Here is a 16,977-nt window from a genome sequence, read left to right as displayed (position 1 = left end):
CTGGTCAGAAAGAGTTGAAAACCCGACAGTCGATAAAACATTAGGCATGGCATTAGTACACACCATTGCTTTCTATTTTTGTAGTAGACATTTGCAAGTATGAGGAAGAAATATGTTTTACCTCTGTTAAACATGTGGAGCTTTCTCTCATAAAATTACACAAACTGCATTGTAAGGGGTAAATTTACTAAGATTCGAGTTTGATCAGGGATATCAACACTTTAAATTAAGTACACATGCAGAAACATACACAAATCACACTGATCTGTGTATGTTTCTGGAAAACTCGCAGCTCAGGAGGTGTAGTGTTTTAAACTTCAATTTCTCTGCGAGTTGCTACAATCTCACACGAGATTGTATTCTCGATTCTTGGTAAATTTGCGAGTTTTATTTCTTACATGAAAAGTACTTCCGAGTTTTCCTGATGGAGAGTTGTTTCGTGTTTGCGATCTCACCCAAGTTTTACGAGTGTGATTAAAGGAATCTCTCCCAAACTCACCAGAGTTTCTCTTTAGTAAATTTGCGAGATGAAAAACATGCCTAAACTCACCCGAGATTGTCATCTCGATTGAACTCGAATCTTAGTAAATTTATCTCTAAGAGTGAGTGAAATTCAATTGCAATTTGAGCACAAACTGTATTACAGGATATTTGTATTTATCTGTCTTATGCAACACAATATGTGATAAAGGGTGCACTGTGTCTGAGATCTGCTATCAAGCAAAAAGCTTTCCCTTTTGCTTAAATTTAATGACCTGACAATTCAAAAGCAGAAGGTTGCAATTATGCACTTTGAAAGCTATGAGATAAAAGAAATACTATCGTTCTAGAGGTACTTTTAAGTAAAGTTAATGTCATTGGCATTCTTAAGAGGCTGCACAATGAAAAATGTAATGCAGTTATAAAATGTCATAGTGAGCACAATCGTAGTTCGGGAAGTATATTAACTTGTAAGCAAATAATATTTTGGTCATTCAAAAATATTCTAACCTTTTTGTTTTGTATTTTCAAATCTAAGACAGCATTTAGTGTTTATTAATTAAATATCAGTTTTTCTCTCCATGGATTTTAGGAAAATTTGTTTTTTCTTTTAACAAAAAGTCTTCTAATGGAGTTTGTGTAGTCCAAGAGACCTTTATTAATGTTTAATTTAAGTTTTATTGTTTTTTTTATGAATGTCTGAATTTGCTCATTAACGAAAACATAAACATAAAGTTATATATTGATGTTGTCATTGTGCTTGTTAGTTTCATTTTTGCTCTAATTGTTGTTTCCTATTATTATTATTATTATTATTATTATTATTATTAATAAGAACAAATTAGGTAACAAAACAACAAGGGGTAAATTTACTAAGAATCGAGTTTGGTCAAGATGCCAATCTCAGGAGAGTTTAGGCATGATTTTCAACTCGCAAATTTACTAAAGGCAAAGTCGGGTGAGTTAGAGAGAGATTTCTCTCTTCTCATTCGTAAAACTCGGGTGAGATAGCAAACTCAAATTTTATCACCATTGCGGAAAAGTCGGAAGTACTTTTCCCCTAAAAGATACGGCTCGCAAATTTACCAAGAATCGAGATGACAATCTCATGTGAGATGCCTGCAAACTCTCTGGCAAATTGAAGTTTTAAACACTCACCTCAGAGCTGCAAGTTTGGCTGAATCATACACAAATCATTGTGATTTGTGTATTTTTCTGCCTGTAAATAGTTTATATAGGGAATCTTTTAAAAAAAAATTACATAGGGGCACCCCTCCAAAAAGCTTAACCAGCCAGCCAGTCCGGGTACCTAAAATTACGGGGAACAAAACGAGTAGGGTTCCACTGTAATTTAGCAACTAGCACCAGGCTTCAGGGCCAGTCCTAGTTTTAATTATAAGGGGCCCCTTGCTAGAAAGGGTCCAGTGCTGGTTTTAATTATAGGGGGACCCCTACGCAATTTTTTTCCCCAGGCACCGCTAGGGGGAGGTTAGGGTTAGGCACCCCCATGTAAGGTTAGGTTTAGGGTGCGGAGAGGGAGGATTAGGTTTAGGCACCCCCGGGGGAAACTTAGGGTTAGGCACCACCCCGGGAGTTTTAGGGTTAGGCACCACCAAGGGAGGGTTAGAGGGGGGCAGGGGAGGGTTAAGTTACTTAACAGACCAACTTGGGATTGTAGCTGATCAGACTTTTGGCGTCAGTATGAGAACCACTGGCTATTCAGCCGTTGGTATTTCATACCGATTCCGTTACAATGCATTATTATTTAAACAATATGACAATGTTTTTCATACAGTATATTCTATAATTCTAAATGTTTAGAATATCTGCTAGGTCTATATTTGCTGCATTATATTGTATCATAAAAAAATTGTAAGGATGAACCACCTTTATGTGCTTCAGTATATTTGTGCTACACAAACTATATGTCAACTGAAATTACATTTTTAAAAGCCACAGAAAGAAGACATAATTGCATAATGTGACATTGTCCAATTAAAGTCAAAACCACTAAAACTCACCCCAAACGTTTACTTAATTGGCTGCTGTCATTACTAATTTCTAAGGCGTCATGTGTGAGTGCCCCTCATTACTGTTGAAATTGCCGAAGTTGCATGGACAGTCTTTCATAAAATAGCCCTCTGTGCAGTATTACTACAGTACTGTATACTGTATTAAAGACAGTGTTTACACTGTGTGGTACTGTACATGATAATCCCACCTGTCAGGGCTTACTGTACTATTGTATTCTGAAGTGCCACATCCATCCACTGCTGTATTATTCACCACTGTAGTTTTAATCAGTGGCGCACTGGCCACCCAGTGGGGAAGCTTTGTATTGCATGCCATGTATATTGTCAAGTCTCACTGTGCCTTGCTGCGCCTCGCCGCGCTATTCTCATGCAGTGATTTAGAAGCCTGTATGGTGCGACTTGAGGAACAAAGTAAGAGGACACATCTGTATGCAGCCACCTACATTGACATGTCCACGACACTTCATAATACGCTCACTAAATGGCTCACTGAATGGCCCATTATTGCGTGCACTACTAGCCATCACCCAGTAATGCCCATCACTTTCTGCCACCTTTCTGTTACCATCTAAATCAATCACAACATCACCTTTGTGCACACACTTTGTATAACACATGTGCCGTAGGGGTTTTCTGACATCACTCAACTACCTGAATATCTGCATTGGATGCGCAATGCTTGCACCTCAGAATCAGGCCCTTAGGGGCATATTTTAGAGCGTCAGGCTTCACCTCAAAATGTAAAATGGAACTAATATTAAGTGCTAGACATCCTGGTCTTTGCACTTATTATCAGCGCTGCTTTAAACTTTGAACAGACTTAATTAAGGTAAATACTAGACAAAATGTTGTGCGATCCGGCAGATCGGACGACATGTCATCCACATCGGTCAGTGTGTACCGGCTACATCGCTGATGATGTGCGCTCCCGTACGTCATCAGAGACATTGCCTCTTCAGACCTGTGAATGCAGCATGGCCCCCGCTGTCACGCAGTTGCTCCCACCACACAAGACATTGGCTGGGTACACATCGTTAGGCCCAGTATGTCTAGCCAACTTCTTACAAACCAACTCCTTTCTTTGAAGAAACATGCTGTTACTGCAGAGCATAATGCAGATTGTGACATAAATGCTCTAGCCCAGTGGTCTCCAACCTGTAGCTTGCGAGCTGCCGGTAGCTCGCAGTTTTAATTTTGGTAGCTCACATAGCTGCAGTACTGCTGAGTAAACTAGAAACAAGTGACCTCTGACGCGTGCTCACAGGTCAGGTGATTGCCGCAGATGTGCTTCCATGTGGTTCCACCCACGGCGTCTACACAGCATCCCTGCCTATACAGTATCTTTTGCTCCTTTACTGCATGTACCTCCTTGGAGCCGGTAATTACCAGTGAAATGTGCCTGTGCTTACATTTTATTTACAAACTACAACAATATCACTGTAATAATTAAATGCATTGTTGTTTTCTATTAAACATTTTTTTTACATTTTCATTAAATGTCCTTCAGTTGTCCGTTTATTAGCCAGATTTTTATTCTGCAATTTTAGCAGCTCTTCAGGAGGTTTCATTTTACTAAAGTAGCTCACACCTCAATTAAGGTTGGCGACCATTGCTCTAGCCAATAATGATTAATTTGCATAGTTAATAAATGGTACCACTATTTTCACAATAAAAAAAAAATCTAACAGTATATTCAGAGATCTAACATGTTTCCTAGGCTTTGTGACATATGATCATATCTCATTTTATGAATTGAATGCAAACTTTCCTTAAATATAAAAAGTATTTATTTCTTTAAAAAATAACATTCATCAAATAATTTTTTCTATAATATTTCTTCCAGAATACAATGACATATTAGTGACATGCGGACCACAGGAAATTCAACTATCTATATACCTGTGCCCAGTATACTATGCTGGTTATAATGAAAGTGAGCTTTTTATGAATGATATTTTATCTAATGCTGGCTGCCTAGGAAGAGTTGATTTATCAGGCTCAGTCCCTTTCCTGACATTTGTTTTTTCAATCAATGAAAGTTCAACTTGTGGCAGTTCATTCCAGGTAATCCTCAATTTTACCTTCAATGCTTTTCATAGAGCACTGCATTTATCATTTCATTTAACATATGCTCACTAATCTTTTATTTTCAGAAACATTGTACAATTGTTAGTGGCAAAACTGTGCTGGTTATATCAAGCAAGAACGTTTGCTTGGGAAGACTAAGAATGTAAAGTTTGAAATTGTGAAAAATTACCTTTTCATGTAGGTGCAAAATCAGAACAAACTCTCGTAAGAGACTAAAGGACATAGGCCCTGATTCAGAGCCGGACGCTCTGAAAGAGCGCTCGCTCTGAATCAGGGCTTTTTTTTTTTTGGAGTGGCCTCCTGGCCACTCGCATTGCTATGGGTGACCACACACAGCTAATGCGAGTGGCCAGGATGATGGTCGCGATGGTAAAGACCATCGCAACCATCGGGCTTGCGATGAGACCCTTGTGGTAGGGTCTTGTGGCCGCAAGCCCCAGAGAGCTTTTGGCTCTAATAGAGCTGGAAGCTCTCCCACTGACATCACTGGTGATGTCAGTGGAGCCGCCCACAAACGGCTAGCATTATCTGTAGCTCCAGTGCTAAGACAGTGAGACACTGTGCTTTGTCTTCTTGGCAAATTTGTCACATGGAACCCCATCCTCTTGTTTGTCTTTAACCAAAATGGTTATATAATAACCATATATATATAAAAAGATAATTCCTGTATAATAACCAGTAGATACCTGTTAAGATATTAATACTGGTATTACAATATTCAGCACCCAAAACAAAGCATAAAGTTCAAGGCAGGGAGATTATCAGTAGGGGTGGTTTGCTAAGCACTTTGAATACATTAGCATTGAATAGATTTTTCCAAATCCACAAAGCATTTGCCATATTGTGACAGATAGGATATTGTTAATATTGTTTGTATTTAAAGTAATTTTAAATTAAACTTAAATCCAAAACAACATATTATTTGGTGCTGTATTCTTGTCTCTTCTACATGTTTATCCTTACACTAAAACAATTTATATATATCCTTCTATATTCTCTCTGACCACTGACAAACCACATAGCCACACTAAGCACTGTTCACATGTGTTGCCACCAATATCCTCTAAGTGGCACATAACCTCATGTTTCAAACTACTACTTCCCTCAACACTCAGTTATACTTTGCTACTGCGTTTGTACCCAATTGAGTGGTGGATTCTATATATATTTATAAATATATATTTATAAATACATATCCTGTATATATTTACCACAAAAGTACGGCACTCCCGGTCTTGTATATAAAATGTATTGGGGTTACAGATTCAATACAATTCATTACAAATTGGTCAATGTTTCGGTGTTAACACACACCTTTCTCAAGACCTAATTACATACCTCACAAATAATAGACATATCACCAAATAATAGAACACCTACAGCTATATATATATATATATATATATATATATATATATAGCTGTAGGTGTTCTATTATTTGGTGATATGTCTATTATATATATATATATATATATATATCCAGAGGAAGTCCTGTACGTAACAAGAACAGAGGGCACTCACCAATAGCCAACAAATTCTTTTTATTCCATATCTCACATGGGTGAATAACTTTAGTCTTAGTCGACGTTTCGATTCCGGAGGACCTTTGTCAAGAATATCATCACTTGTACTTAATAGCCAATAGTGTCACCAACACACGTATATCACCCGTGACATCATAACATATAATAAACATACAGGCCCCTATTTATACCATACCTACTGCCGCTGCGCGCACAGTCCCATGTGTAGCGCATCACGGAAGTGACAAACACTTCCTGTCACCTGGCTCTGACATCACGCTGCGTGTCAGGCGGTTGCTATGCAACCAGAGACTGCTAGTCTCAGACGCGATCCTGACACACTATACCAAACATGTGATGATATTCTTGACAAAGGTCCTCCGGGATCGAAACGTCGACTAAGACTAAAGTTATTCACCCATGTGAGATATGGAATAAAAAGAATTTGTTGGCTATTGGTGAGTGCCCTCTGTTCTTGTTACGTACAGGACTTCCTCTGGATATATGTTGACTTACAGTTAAGTCTTGGGAGGTTGCACCCCGCTGTTGAAGTTACTGGACGTGACTGCAGGACCTCTGGATTTATATATATATATATATATATATATATATATATACAGTGCTCGAAGTGGGAATTTAGAGGTGGGGGTATGGAGACTGAATTTCCCCCCCTGGGCCCCTGCTTCCATATTACCCCATTGTACATCTCTCACCCCACCCCCACACTTCTCCCTACCTGCTCCCCTCTCTCACACCCTGCCCTTCTAACTGAATCCCTCTCTTCCCTCACCTCCTACAATACTAACTGCCTGCCTCCCTCTGTCTTCCCATCTCTCTATTCCCTCTCTCACATCCTCCCCTCTCTCTACTTCCCTCTTACCTGCTGTCCTGTGCTGCTGGAACGGAGCTGCCAGGAGCACCGGGTCTTTGTTGCAGCTGCAGTAGTGCGAGAAAATGAGAACCTGCCACTTGGCAGCTTCTCATTGGCTGGCGGTCACGAGCCCCGTGATTGGCTGGCGGCTTCGAGCACAGTGATTGGCTGGCGGCCGCAAGCCCTGCAATTGGCTGGCAGCCGCAAGCCCTGTAGTTGGCTGGCAGCCAGAGTGTGCTGCTTTCAATGCAGCCTGATCAGATGGCTGCTTTGTCCCGGCTACGTTCCAGCCGCTGATCGAGATGTGACCCCTGCGGGACACATCGCTACACATTGCCGCCGCTGCTCCAGCACTGGGATGCCATACTGCATCCCAGCGCTGGTGCATTCTCTTCTGCGGCTAAAATGAAGTGGAGCCGGGAAGTGGCGGTATGTCATACCGCCCCACTTCGACCACTGTATATATATATATATATATATATATATATATATATATATATTACAAGGGCTGAATAATGACTGGAAAAAAAAACGTAATTCTTCCAAAGAGAATTTCTGAGAGGGGGCTTGGTGTATAAGGGGCTACACTTCAAAAGCTATTGGACATTTGGCATGGACGGGTAGATCTGTCATTTGGTGCTGCATGCAAATTTCAGGGCCAAACAAAAATTAAAAAATAAAGATTTGGGAGTAATCTAAATTTTAAACTGTCAGTTTTTTCAACCACTTTCAGATAGGATCACTTTTCTGCTATAGTCTTTGGGGGATTTTTGGGAAGGCATAAGTTAGGGTAGAGGGTGAATTTAGACATGGGCATTGTTTTATTAGGTAGCGCTTGTTCCAGTGTAGGTGTTTCTGGTTTTCAGGTAATTGAGAAAGTTACAGTTTTTAAAATATTACCTCACAAATGCCCAATTATATAGATCGTGACCTTCAACTTGTTGCACCGCCTCAGTAGGTTGTCTCCAGCTGGGGGTGTACTGTGGCTTCACTTGGGTGCACAAAGATGACTGTCCTTTGTGTACTTTAGTGGAGGTGAGATCCAGTGGAGGTAGCAAGCGTTAGTGGCGACTAGGACCCGGTGGAGGTAGCGAGCGTTAGCAGCAACGGGGACCAGCTTAGGTGCTGGCATTAACAGCATTAGTGTGGACATTATCGGTGAGACCCAGTGATGGTGCAGGCATTGGCGGTGGGACCCAGTGGAAGTACTGCATTGGTGGCAGGCCTGGATCTGAGAGGATCCAGTCCCTTCCAGACATTCTGCAGATTTTGTCAGCAGTGCCTATTTAAAAAATGGTGCATCAGCCACCAGGTGAAGACGACGGAAGCCCTGACAGGTTGGCGCCCACCAGGCGATAACGATGGAAGCCCTGGCGGGTTGGTGCCCGCCAGGTAAAGAGGCTGGAAGTCCTGGGGCGAAGAAGTTAAAGGTTTCCACTCCCAGGTGAAGATGCAGTAAAATAAACTTTTAAAATATTAAAGTGTATTGTGTTTATTTTAATATTTTTTTTTACAGGTGGACTACAAGTGCCAGTGGGCCTGTGATGCCCTACATGCTGGTACTTGTGGTTCTCCAATTACTAGTATGTGGGGGAGTTTTGCTGGGACCTGTGGTTCACCTGCAAAAGACAATAGTTTTTTACACTACACTCTACACATTCAACCCAGTACCCACTGCCCAGGGGTTCCGGGGATAGCCTTGGGCTATCAGCCTAGGCCTTGGGTGCCCTGGAGTGGGGGACTCCTTTATTGTGGGGTCCCCAAATCCCCAGGGATCCCCGGTCTGGGCTGACAGGCTGTCAGGGTAATGCTTTGGCCGGAGGACCCAGTGAAAAGAATCCCCCTTGCTGTGGCATTATCCCTACACTAGAAAGAGCTTGGTGCTGGTTATGGATAATACAGGGGACCCCTTTATTTTGTCCCCTGTATTTCCAAAACCAGGACCAGCTCGGCTGAGCCCAGTGTTGGTTGTGCTACATACAGGAGACCTCTACGTATTTTGTCCCCTGTAGTTTGACAATCAGGACTGGCTCTTAAAAGCCCAGTGCTGGTTGTGCTAAATACAGAGGACCCCTACGCTTTCTGTCTTCTGCCTTTTCACAACCAGCACCGGCAGTGAAAAGCCAAGGGCTGGTTGTGCTTTGTAGGGGCACATCCTTTTTGTTTTTATCTTACACATATTACATTTTTAACACAGATGCATGGATTGATCTCACTGATACATCCATGCATCTGTGTCTTATTCATTTTATTTTCTCAGGTGCATGCCCTGTGCCAGTGAGCCCCTCTGTCACCAACTGATGCCCTTGTGCACTGCCCCACTGCTCCCCACCCCCATTACTGCCTCTGCCATGCACACCTGCAGTCTTTCCCTCTGCACCCCAAACACCTCCTGTGTGCTGTCCCCTCCTCCACACATGCTAGTGTAACATTTTGTTGCCCTTCTCCCATGCAGGTGGCCAGGTTTGCTTCTCCAAACCCTGATGGTTAATTAATTTTAAAAAAGCAATGAAATTCCATAGACAAGAAACCTTATGGTTTCACATGTCCCATTAAGGCTTCTCAGACATGATCTGAAATTTCACAAACCTACTGAATTTCTGCCACTTAAACTAAAAAATGCAATGAAATTGCATACAGATGAGGGAATACAGACTAGCACAAATGGGAGAACTCACAACAGTAGAGATTGGGGAAGACATATAGGTGTGGATGGGGGGGAGACAGAGTGGTGCGGGTGGGAGGGAAGACAGAGTGGCACGGTTGGGGGAGACAGAGTGGTGAAGATGGAGGAAGAAAGAGTGGAACAGATGAGGGGAAGACAGAGCAGCATGGTTGGGGGGAAGGCAGTGGTACAGATGGAAGGAAATAGAGTGGTACGGATGCAGGATGTAGGGGCAGCGTGGATGGGGAAAGACAGATTGGTGCTGATGAGGGAATACAGACTGGTGCAGATGAGGGAATACAGATTAGCACAGTTGGGAGATCACACAGCAGTAGGCATTGGGGAAGATACAGCAGCATGGAGGCATATAGGGGAAGAAAGTATACATGCATAGACACAATGTGATAGTTTTAACAATTATGGAGCTTAATGTGTATTCTGAATGAGATGGCTGTATGGAGTTAGAAGGATGTTGGAACCCAGTGGGATTGTTGTGGTGACCGAATGGGAAGATTGTGGGCATGTGCAATTGTGGGATGTGTGCTCCACATAACTGCTCAGACCTCAGTAGCATAGACCGCATGGGTGTATTCCAAAGAATACACTATTCTCTGAATTAGCAGCTCCACCATTTTGTGAATGACAGCAATCTCACTCTGTGAGAGTACTGAATCTGCAGTTAACCACAGGGTGTCATGGCATACCATATCTGTATTGCACAAGGAACACATCCTTAATGATTGGAATTTCATTGCTTTTTTATTTTGAGTGGCATAAATTCAGTAGGTTTTGTGAAATTTCAGATCATATCTAAGAAGCCTTAAAAAACCATAAGGTTTTTAGTCTATTGAATATATATATATATATATATATATATATATATATATATATATACCACAAGCACTGTGAGCAGTTCAGATGCCTTTCGATGTTCCCGATTAATCTAATAAATAACGGAGATAACGTGCGATGCGAACAGCAAAGGGGTGTCTTTACAAAATAGGGAGCGCATTTTTCGGATATTCGCTCAGACATAGAGGCGTCAACACACCGCAAAGAGCGAGTGCTCAATTTAAATAACGAGCATCCGCAAATAGCGTCCAGGTCTGAATCAGGCCCATTGTTTTAAAATCCAAAACGATACACTTGAGGGTGGTTTTGCCAAAACACCAAAACCAAAACACAAGGGTTATCTCACATCTCTCTCTCTCTCTCTCTCTCTCTCTCTCTCTCTCTCTCTCTCTCTCTCTATATATATATATATATATGTATATATTACTATGTACGAATGTGTCTCTTATTATTCAACTCATGTTTTATCATTTACATTTAATTGGGAAACGGAAATTATAAATAGCTATTGCTAATGGATTGCCCTGACTTTTTATTTCATATATACATTTATTTTGTGTACCTTACTGTGCATGTCCCTCTTTAATGTAAGTCCTCTTTTCTCTACTCTTTTGTGCTGCAGAGCACTGTACAAAGCAATTGTAATTGTAATATACTGTAGGTCAGAGTCACAAAACTTAACTACATCATACATGTGACCAATTTTGCAGAAAATTAATTCACACAGCACTCAGATTGTATATCTTTTCTGTCTTTTGCAACTAGATTCTAGATGAAAGAGGAGAAGGGATTTTTGATAGTTTCTCCACAATCCAGTATGCTAACATCAGTGGAATAATCAAATCAAAAGATCCAACTGTGGGTGTCATCACCCGGAACTCGGAGTTGAAATATTTATATTCCTGTACCTATCCTCTAGAATATCTCATGAACAACACTAGACTGGATGTGTAAGTAGAACAGACAAAACTGTCTAATATTTATATATTTGCATTACTTTCTAAAAGTTTCCATTACAGTATATTGGTCCACATTGGGGCCCATTATATTTTAGACTTGATAATTATAATTGTTTATCACAGCTTATCACATCAATAAAAACATGTGTTGCTAGGATGTAGGGACAGGAATAGAGACTTACTGTAAAGTAATCACCGGGGGCCGGCCATGTTACTGCACCTGCACAGTCTGCTTACCGCATATGTGCCAGCAGAGTGTACAGTGGAGGGCTCCTTAGCTTTCCCAGTAACTGTTGCAGAGTGTAGCCTGTAGGCTACAATAGCTAATGTCATCTGAAGATGGAGTAAGTTTAAAGGGCCAAGCTCCGGAATGCTTTGCATTCTGGGGGGTTGGTAAAATTGGCAATGAAGCAGCCGCCATAGGACCCTAAATGGCCTGCTTTTGTGATAAAAAATGAAGGATCATGGCATGACTTCTGACCTCTCTCCAGCTCCACTCTGTCGCCCCATGCTTCATATTGTCCCCTTCACTCTGTCCTGCCTCCATTTCTAAACGTATTCCTTACTGGTGGCCAGTTGAGTGCTCCTCTTCTTCTGCAGTGCTGGATCTGTCCCATCTCCCTGGCAGTGAGAATTGTTGGGGTGTGCACCCTGGCTTCCACTGTTTGTGGATGTTGGAGACAGAACAGACCTTACACAAATATTATATAGATTCCACAATAGAAACTGGATCAATCACAAAAATACTTATAATCATAATTTAAAATATTTATTTTATTATTTTGTATAATGAATGGCATTTAATTCTGATTACAGGGCTCAGAATAACATAGCTATCAATACTAATAATGGTAGCTTCATCAGCACACTCTCTCTTCAGCTGTATTCGGTAAGTAAGTTAACAACTTAATTTCTATTATTTATTTTTTGTTCAGTTTAAAATATTTTTACTGAAGGCCATGCGATCCACTCAGTGGAACTATAGTAGAAGCAAAATAATATATACTCAATTACTTTTATTTTCCTTTCCCCAAATATTTAGCCTTCTGAGAAACTAGAATAAGCTCATCTTCCAAATAAACATACTGTAACTATGTATGTATGTATGTATGTATGTATGTATGTATGTATGTACACAAGCCATCACTATGTAAAGTCCAAATCCTCTTGCCATGATTCCTGGTGAAGTTCAGTGGGTTATGACTGTGCCATTTCCACCTCTTTGCATTTATCATCTGTGTGTGTACTCTGATACACTTGTTGTCTGTTTTGAGCTCCATGGTTATTGCAGTATACTCTAATGTATCTCATTGCACACTATGCACTGTTCCAACAGTGCCAACACATTTGTGCCTCTCATTGCATGCTACACGTTGTCTTCACAGTGCTAGCTCATATGTGTATCTCAGTGCAGGCTACACACTGTCCAAACAGTGTCAACACCTCCGTATACTCTAATGCTAGCTGTGCGCTGCTCAAACACTACTGTGTACCTTATTGCATGCTACATGCCGTGCAAACAGTGCCAACACATCACTGCTCAACCAGTACCAACACCTACATTTAACTTATTGCATGCTACGCCTTGTGCAAACAGTGCCAATATATCTGTGTACCTTGTGGCATGCTATCAAAATCCCACACTTTGTGTACTCAGCTGTACCTTCTGCATTTGTGTCTACTGTTTTAAACACATCAGGGTATTCCGTTGCTACCACTCGGAGTATTTCAGCTGTACCTCTTTCTGTGTGTTTCCCCATAAAAGCAAAATCCAAAGGCTTCACACTGTTCCTCTCTCCCTGTTGGTTATTTACTTGTTCCTTATGACAGTGTTTCAGTTGTTTGAACAATACACTAAATGGTAGTACATTTTTGCATGTTGGAAATTATTTCAAAAAGTCTACTATACATTAGAATATGAGTTTAATGAAGAAGTGGACAAACTGATGATCAGTGTTGGTTATTATATCGCTTATACTAGTAAAGATAAGGTTCTTCTGGGATTTCATGGCTGATTTTCTTCACATCACCTGTGTACTATACAAACAGTGTTCGTGGACCAGCTATCACCACAGAAAGATTCTAGAGTTTCCAACCTTCTATATACAAGTTTCTTTACGTGACATAAAAGTCTGGACCACAAGTGACATCTGTAAGAGTGAAATATGGTTTTTACCACCTACATATCTAATATAAAGCCTGAATCTAAACTCTCTTAGTTGAGCTAAAGGTAAATAATAACCCAAATATACAGTACAAAATGATCTATAGCTTCTGATGCATACCTATAGTTAATAGCAACAACTGTCAGTTAAGAAATTAATTACTTTAGAAGTATAAATACTGTTTAATTTCACCAGCAGCCATGTTCATAGAGTTTAAGTAAGATAATATCTCACTTTATGATTACTATTTATTACAGGATTTCGGCTACTATAGACCTCTCAATATCCCAATAACTGGAATCAAATTAAATACCACAGTCTATGTAGAAGTGAAAGCAGTCAACTTGACAGAAAAGTAAGAAAAAATATTTAATAACATATAAGCTCTGAAATTGTTAACGCTTTTCTCTGCAACCGCTCACCAGGAAAAGTATAGAAAAATGATGCCCTGTATGGAAACGTAGGGACTCAGCTAAAAATTTGCCCCACATTCTGTTCTATCCCCACTCCCAGGCATTGCTCCCTTGCCTCATAAGCAACATTAAGTAGAAGAAAATTGCGTCTGTTTGCAGAACTGAGAACCTTTTGAATGCAATAGAAACAATACTGCAATAAATGTAAACAGGTTTAGGTGTTGCTCACGGCATTAGTTATATTGCAAATAATTATAAACTGGTTGTAAACTGAGAGTATTAAAATTACATGAACAAGATTAGAAAAGATTTTCAGAATATTAGAAAGCAGTAAAGGACTATACTGGCAAAACTCTGTATTGTCCTATACTCCCACACCAGTCAGGCACTGGTCAGGCAATGTAACCTTGTGTCTCATTAAACCTCAAATTCACCTGTATATTGAACAATGTAGAGAATTCATCAACCCAAGTAATTTAAGATTAGGTTTTCATTACATAAATGGGATTTTTCAATGCACATCAAAATTTCTGTCATTACTACCAGTGAAGCTGATGTATTTGGCTTATATAATCATTAAAGGAAATGCACTCATCAGTCTTCTGAGAACCATCAACTTTTAATAAACCTCATAATATGCCTATGTTTCAATCCACACTTGGACCATGGACCCCCATTTTTTCAAGGTACAAAATGCCTTTTCATATGTTAAATATTTAGTGCACTACTGATGGCAGACTTTATATTCATGACACTGCATGTGCTATTTCAGTTTCATCCATTTCTCACAAAGAGGAATGTAAAAGTGCAGGGATTATTTACACTTTACACAGTGGGATCAGCTCTGAAACATGTTTAGTTAAAGATTAGGACAGCATGAGATCTGAGACTATTCCCTCCCATAGAGCAAAATGATTGGCTGCTCTACAGTCTTCTCATCTACAAAATGTATTTGCTTGTCTTAAAAGACACATGTAAGACATGTTTCTATCAAGTGGTAAGGAGATAACTCATATCAGGTGCCTCGAATCCAGGGGTGGCAGAGATAAGGTATTGAATTGCTATCTTGGTTCCCTGCATATCTCACCCTCTGCAATGCCTGTCAATAACCAGCACTTCCTTTCTGTAACTACGGGTCCACTATTTGCATGTTCATGTACTTTCTAAAGTGTCTATGTGAAAGTAGACTTCTAAGCATTATGGGGATAATCATCTCCATCTTCTTTACCTTATTAGCTTGTTGATATGTTTCACCATGCCCTATAGCTTTGTCACAGATTCATCCATGATACTGGACCAGGTGAAAAGTTAAGAAATTATTAAAATAAATGTAAAAGTAAAACTAAATATTTACTAAACATTTCCCTATAAACATTGTTCATTTCCTTGAAAGTTTGCAAGGCCATTATAAACATTACTATACAATTACAGTTATACCGCTATCTACTATTATGGGAAAATAAGCATTAGGCATTTTTGTTTCAAGTTTAGGAGAAGGTGACAGTAGCCTAACATTTCAGATATGCACAGTGATGGCGTCCCTATTGCCAATAAGTCTCTTTTGCAACAAGATGAAAAACACCAGCCCTAGTTACTGAGCTCACAAAAGAGTAGCTGAGGATACTGTGTATGGAATAATGATAACAGGACTCTCATAATCAAATATCAATATATCTGATTAGTCTATAGCTTTAAAGGCCCCTGAAACACACTTAAAACAATGAAAGCAAAGGTAAAATAGTGCAGTTCGGTCCTCCAGAAATCTGAATCCACCAGAATTTTGTGAATACAGACAGATCTAAGTCGCAGTTCTCATCTCCTGCTGAGATCCGGACAGATCCAAGTCACGGTTCTGATTGCAAAAATTACATAATTTTAGCTATTTGTAAAAACTTTTTATCAATTTAAAAAAAAACAACCCAGATCCAAAAATAAAACACTTGAGGGTGGTTTTGCAAAGCCAAAACCAAAATACAAAGATGAATTCAGATCCAAAACCATAACCAAAACACATGGGTCAACACACATGTCTAGTAAGCAGGTTTATTGCCCTTGCAAAATAAGGAAATAATTGCATATTTTACATTATTGTGTCACAGCCTCTATTTCATGATACATTTATAAAAATACAGAATCCAGTAATTTACATATCCCATCACAACCAGGCAATTGGTACAGTGAGAAATATAGGCAGGGTACAGAGGTTCTCTGGGATTATAATTTTATTTGTATTCCAATAGAAGCATAAAATTCCAGACTAGCAAATAGTAATCCTTCACCAGTACAATACAATAGTTCACTTGTATGTATTAGTTACAATGTATTTTTATGATAATATGATTGTAGATCTGCCTTGATAAAGCAGCCATTAGGTGAAATGCATGTCAGCGTTTCTATGAAGATGGTGCCTAATATGTTGTCATAATAACAATGTTATATAAATAAAATACCGAATGTATTTAATTATGCTTTAGCGATATCTTACATAGAAGGTGTAGTGGAGGGAGATTATGGACCTAAAATTGTATCTCCAATACAAATTTTTGAATGAGACCAAATATTTATTAATATCCATTAACATGGAATTACTAAAGATATTAGGAATATGTTGTATGGAGAATAATGTTGCAATGTTTGCAACAACATCGTTTTTGTTACCAAATCAATACAAATGTACAATGCTCCCAGATCCTGACAGCTGCAAGATAGACACCAGTAAAACAAAGCTGTGGTGAAACAGAGATTATTACTGAGCACTTTAAATAAATGCAGCTATTTGGAATAAGTTAAAATTCACAGACTTACTTTGTAGGACCAGATAACACCATGTGTAAGATGTCTGACTGTCATGTGATCACAGTAATTTGAAATGTGTGTGTTAAATAAAGGTGGCTGTGACTGAAGGTGCTTGGGCAGTTGGCCAGGGAG

The 16,977-nt window shown here is 39.7% G+C and overlaps 1 protein-coding gene across 1 annotated transcript in view; it reads left to right on the top strand.

Annotated features, from left to right (window-relative positions):
* The window catches only part of LOC148513971 (zona pellucida-like domain-containing protein 1), a 46,511-nt gene that overhangs the window by 18,042 nt on the left and 11,492 nt on the right, over positions 1-16,977 (top strand). The window contains exons 3-6 of the mRNA XM_088481189.1: positions 4,357-4,577; positions 11,278-11,462; positions 12,288-12,360; positions 13,894-13,991. Coding sequence (XP_088337315.1) covers positions 4,357-4,577; positions 11,278-11,462; positions 12,288-12,360; positions 13,894-13,991 — 577 coding nt within the window. The remainder of the gene's footprint in view (positions 1-4,356; positions 4,578-11,277; positions 11,463-12,287; positions 12,361-13,893; positions 13,992-16,977) is intronic.

Source organism: Taudactylus pleione, unplaced genomic scaffold (assembly GCF_031769625.1).
Source record: "Taudactylus pleione unplaced genomic scaffold, aTauple2 ptg000265l, whole genome shotgun sequence".
In the NCBI taxonomy this organism is placed as follows: Eukaryota; Metazoa; Chordata; class Amphibia; order Anura; family Myobatrachidae; genus Taudactylus; species Taudactylus pleione.
Note: the sequence above shows the minus strand (reverse complement) of the source record. Positions and strands in the feature narration are given on the sequence as shown.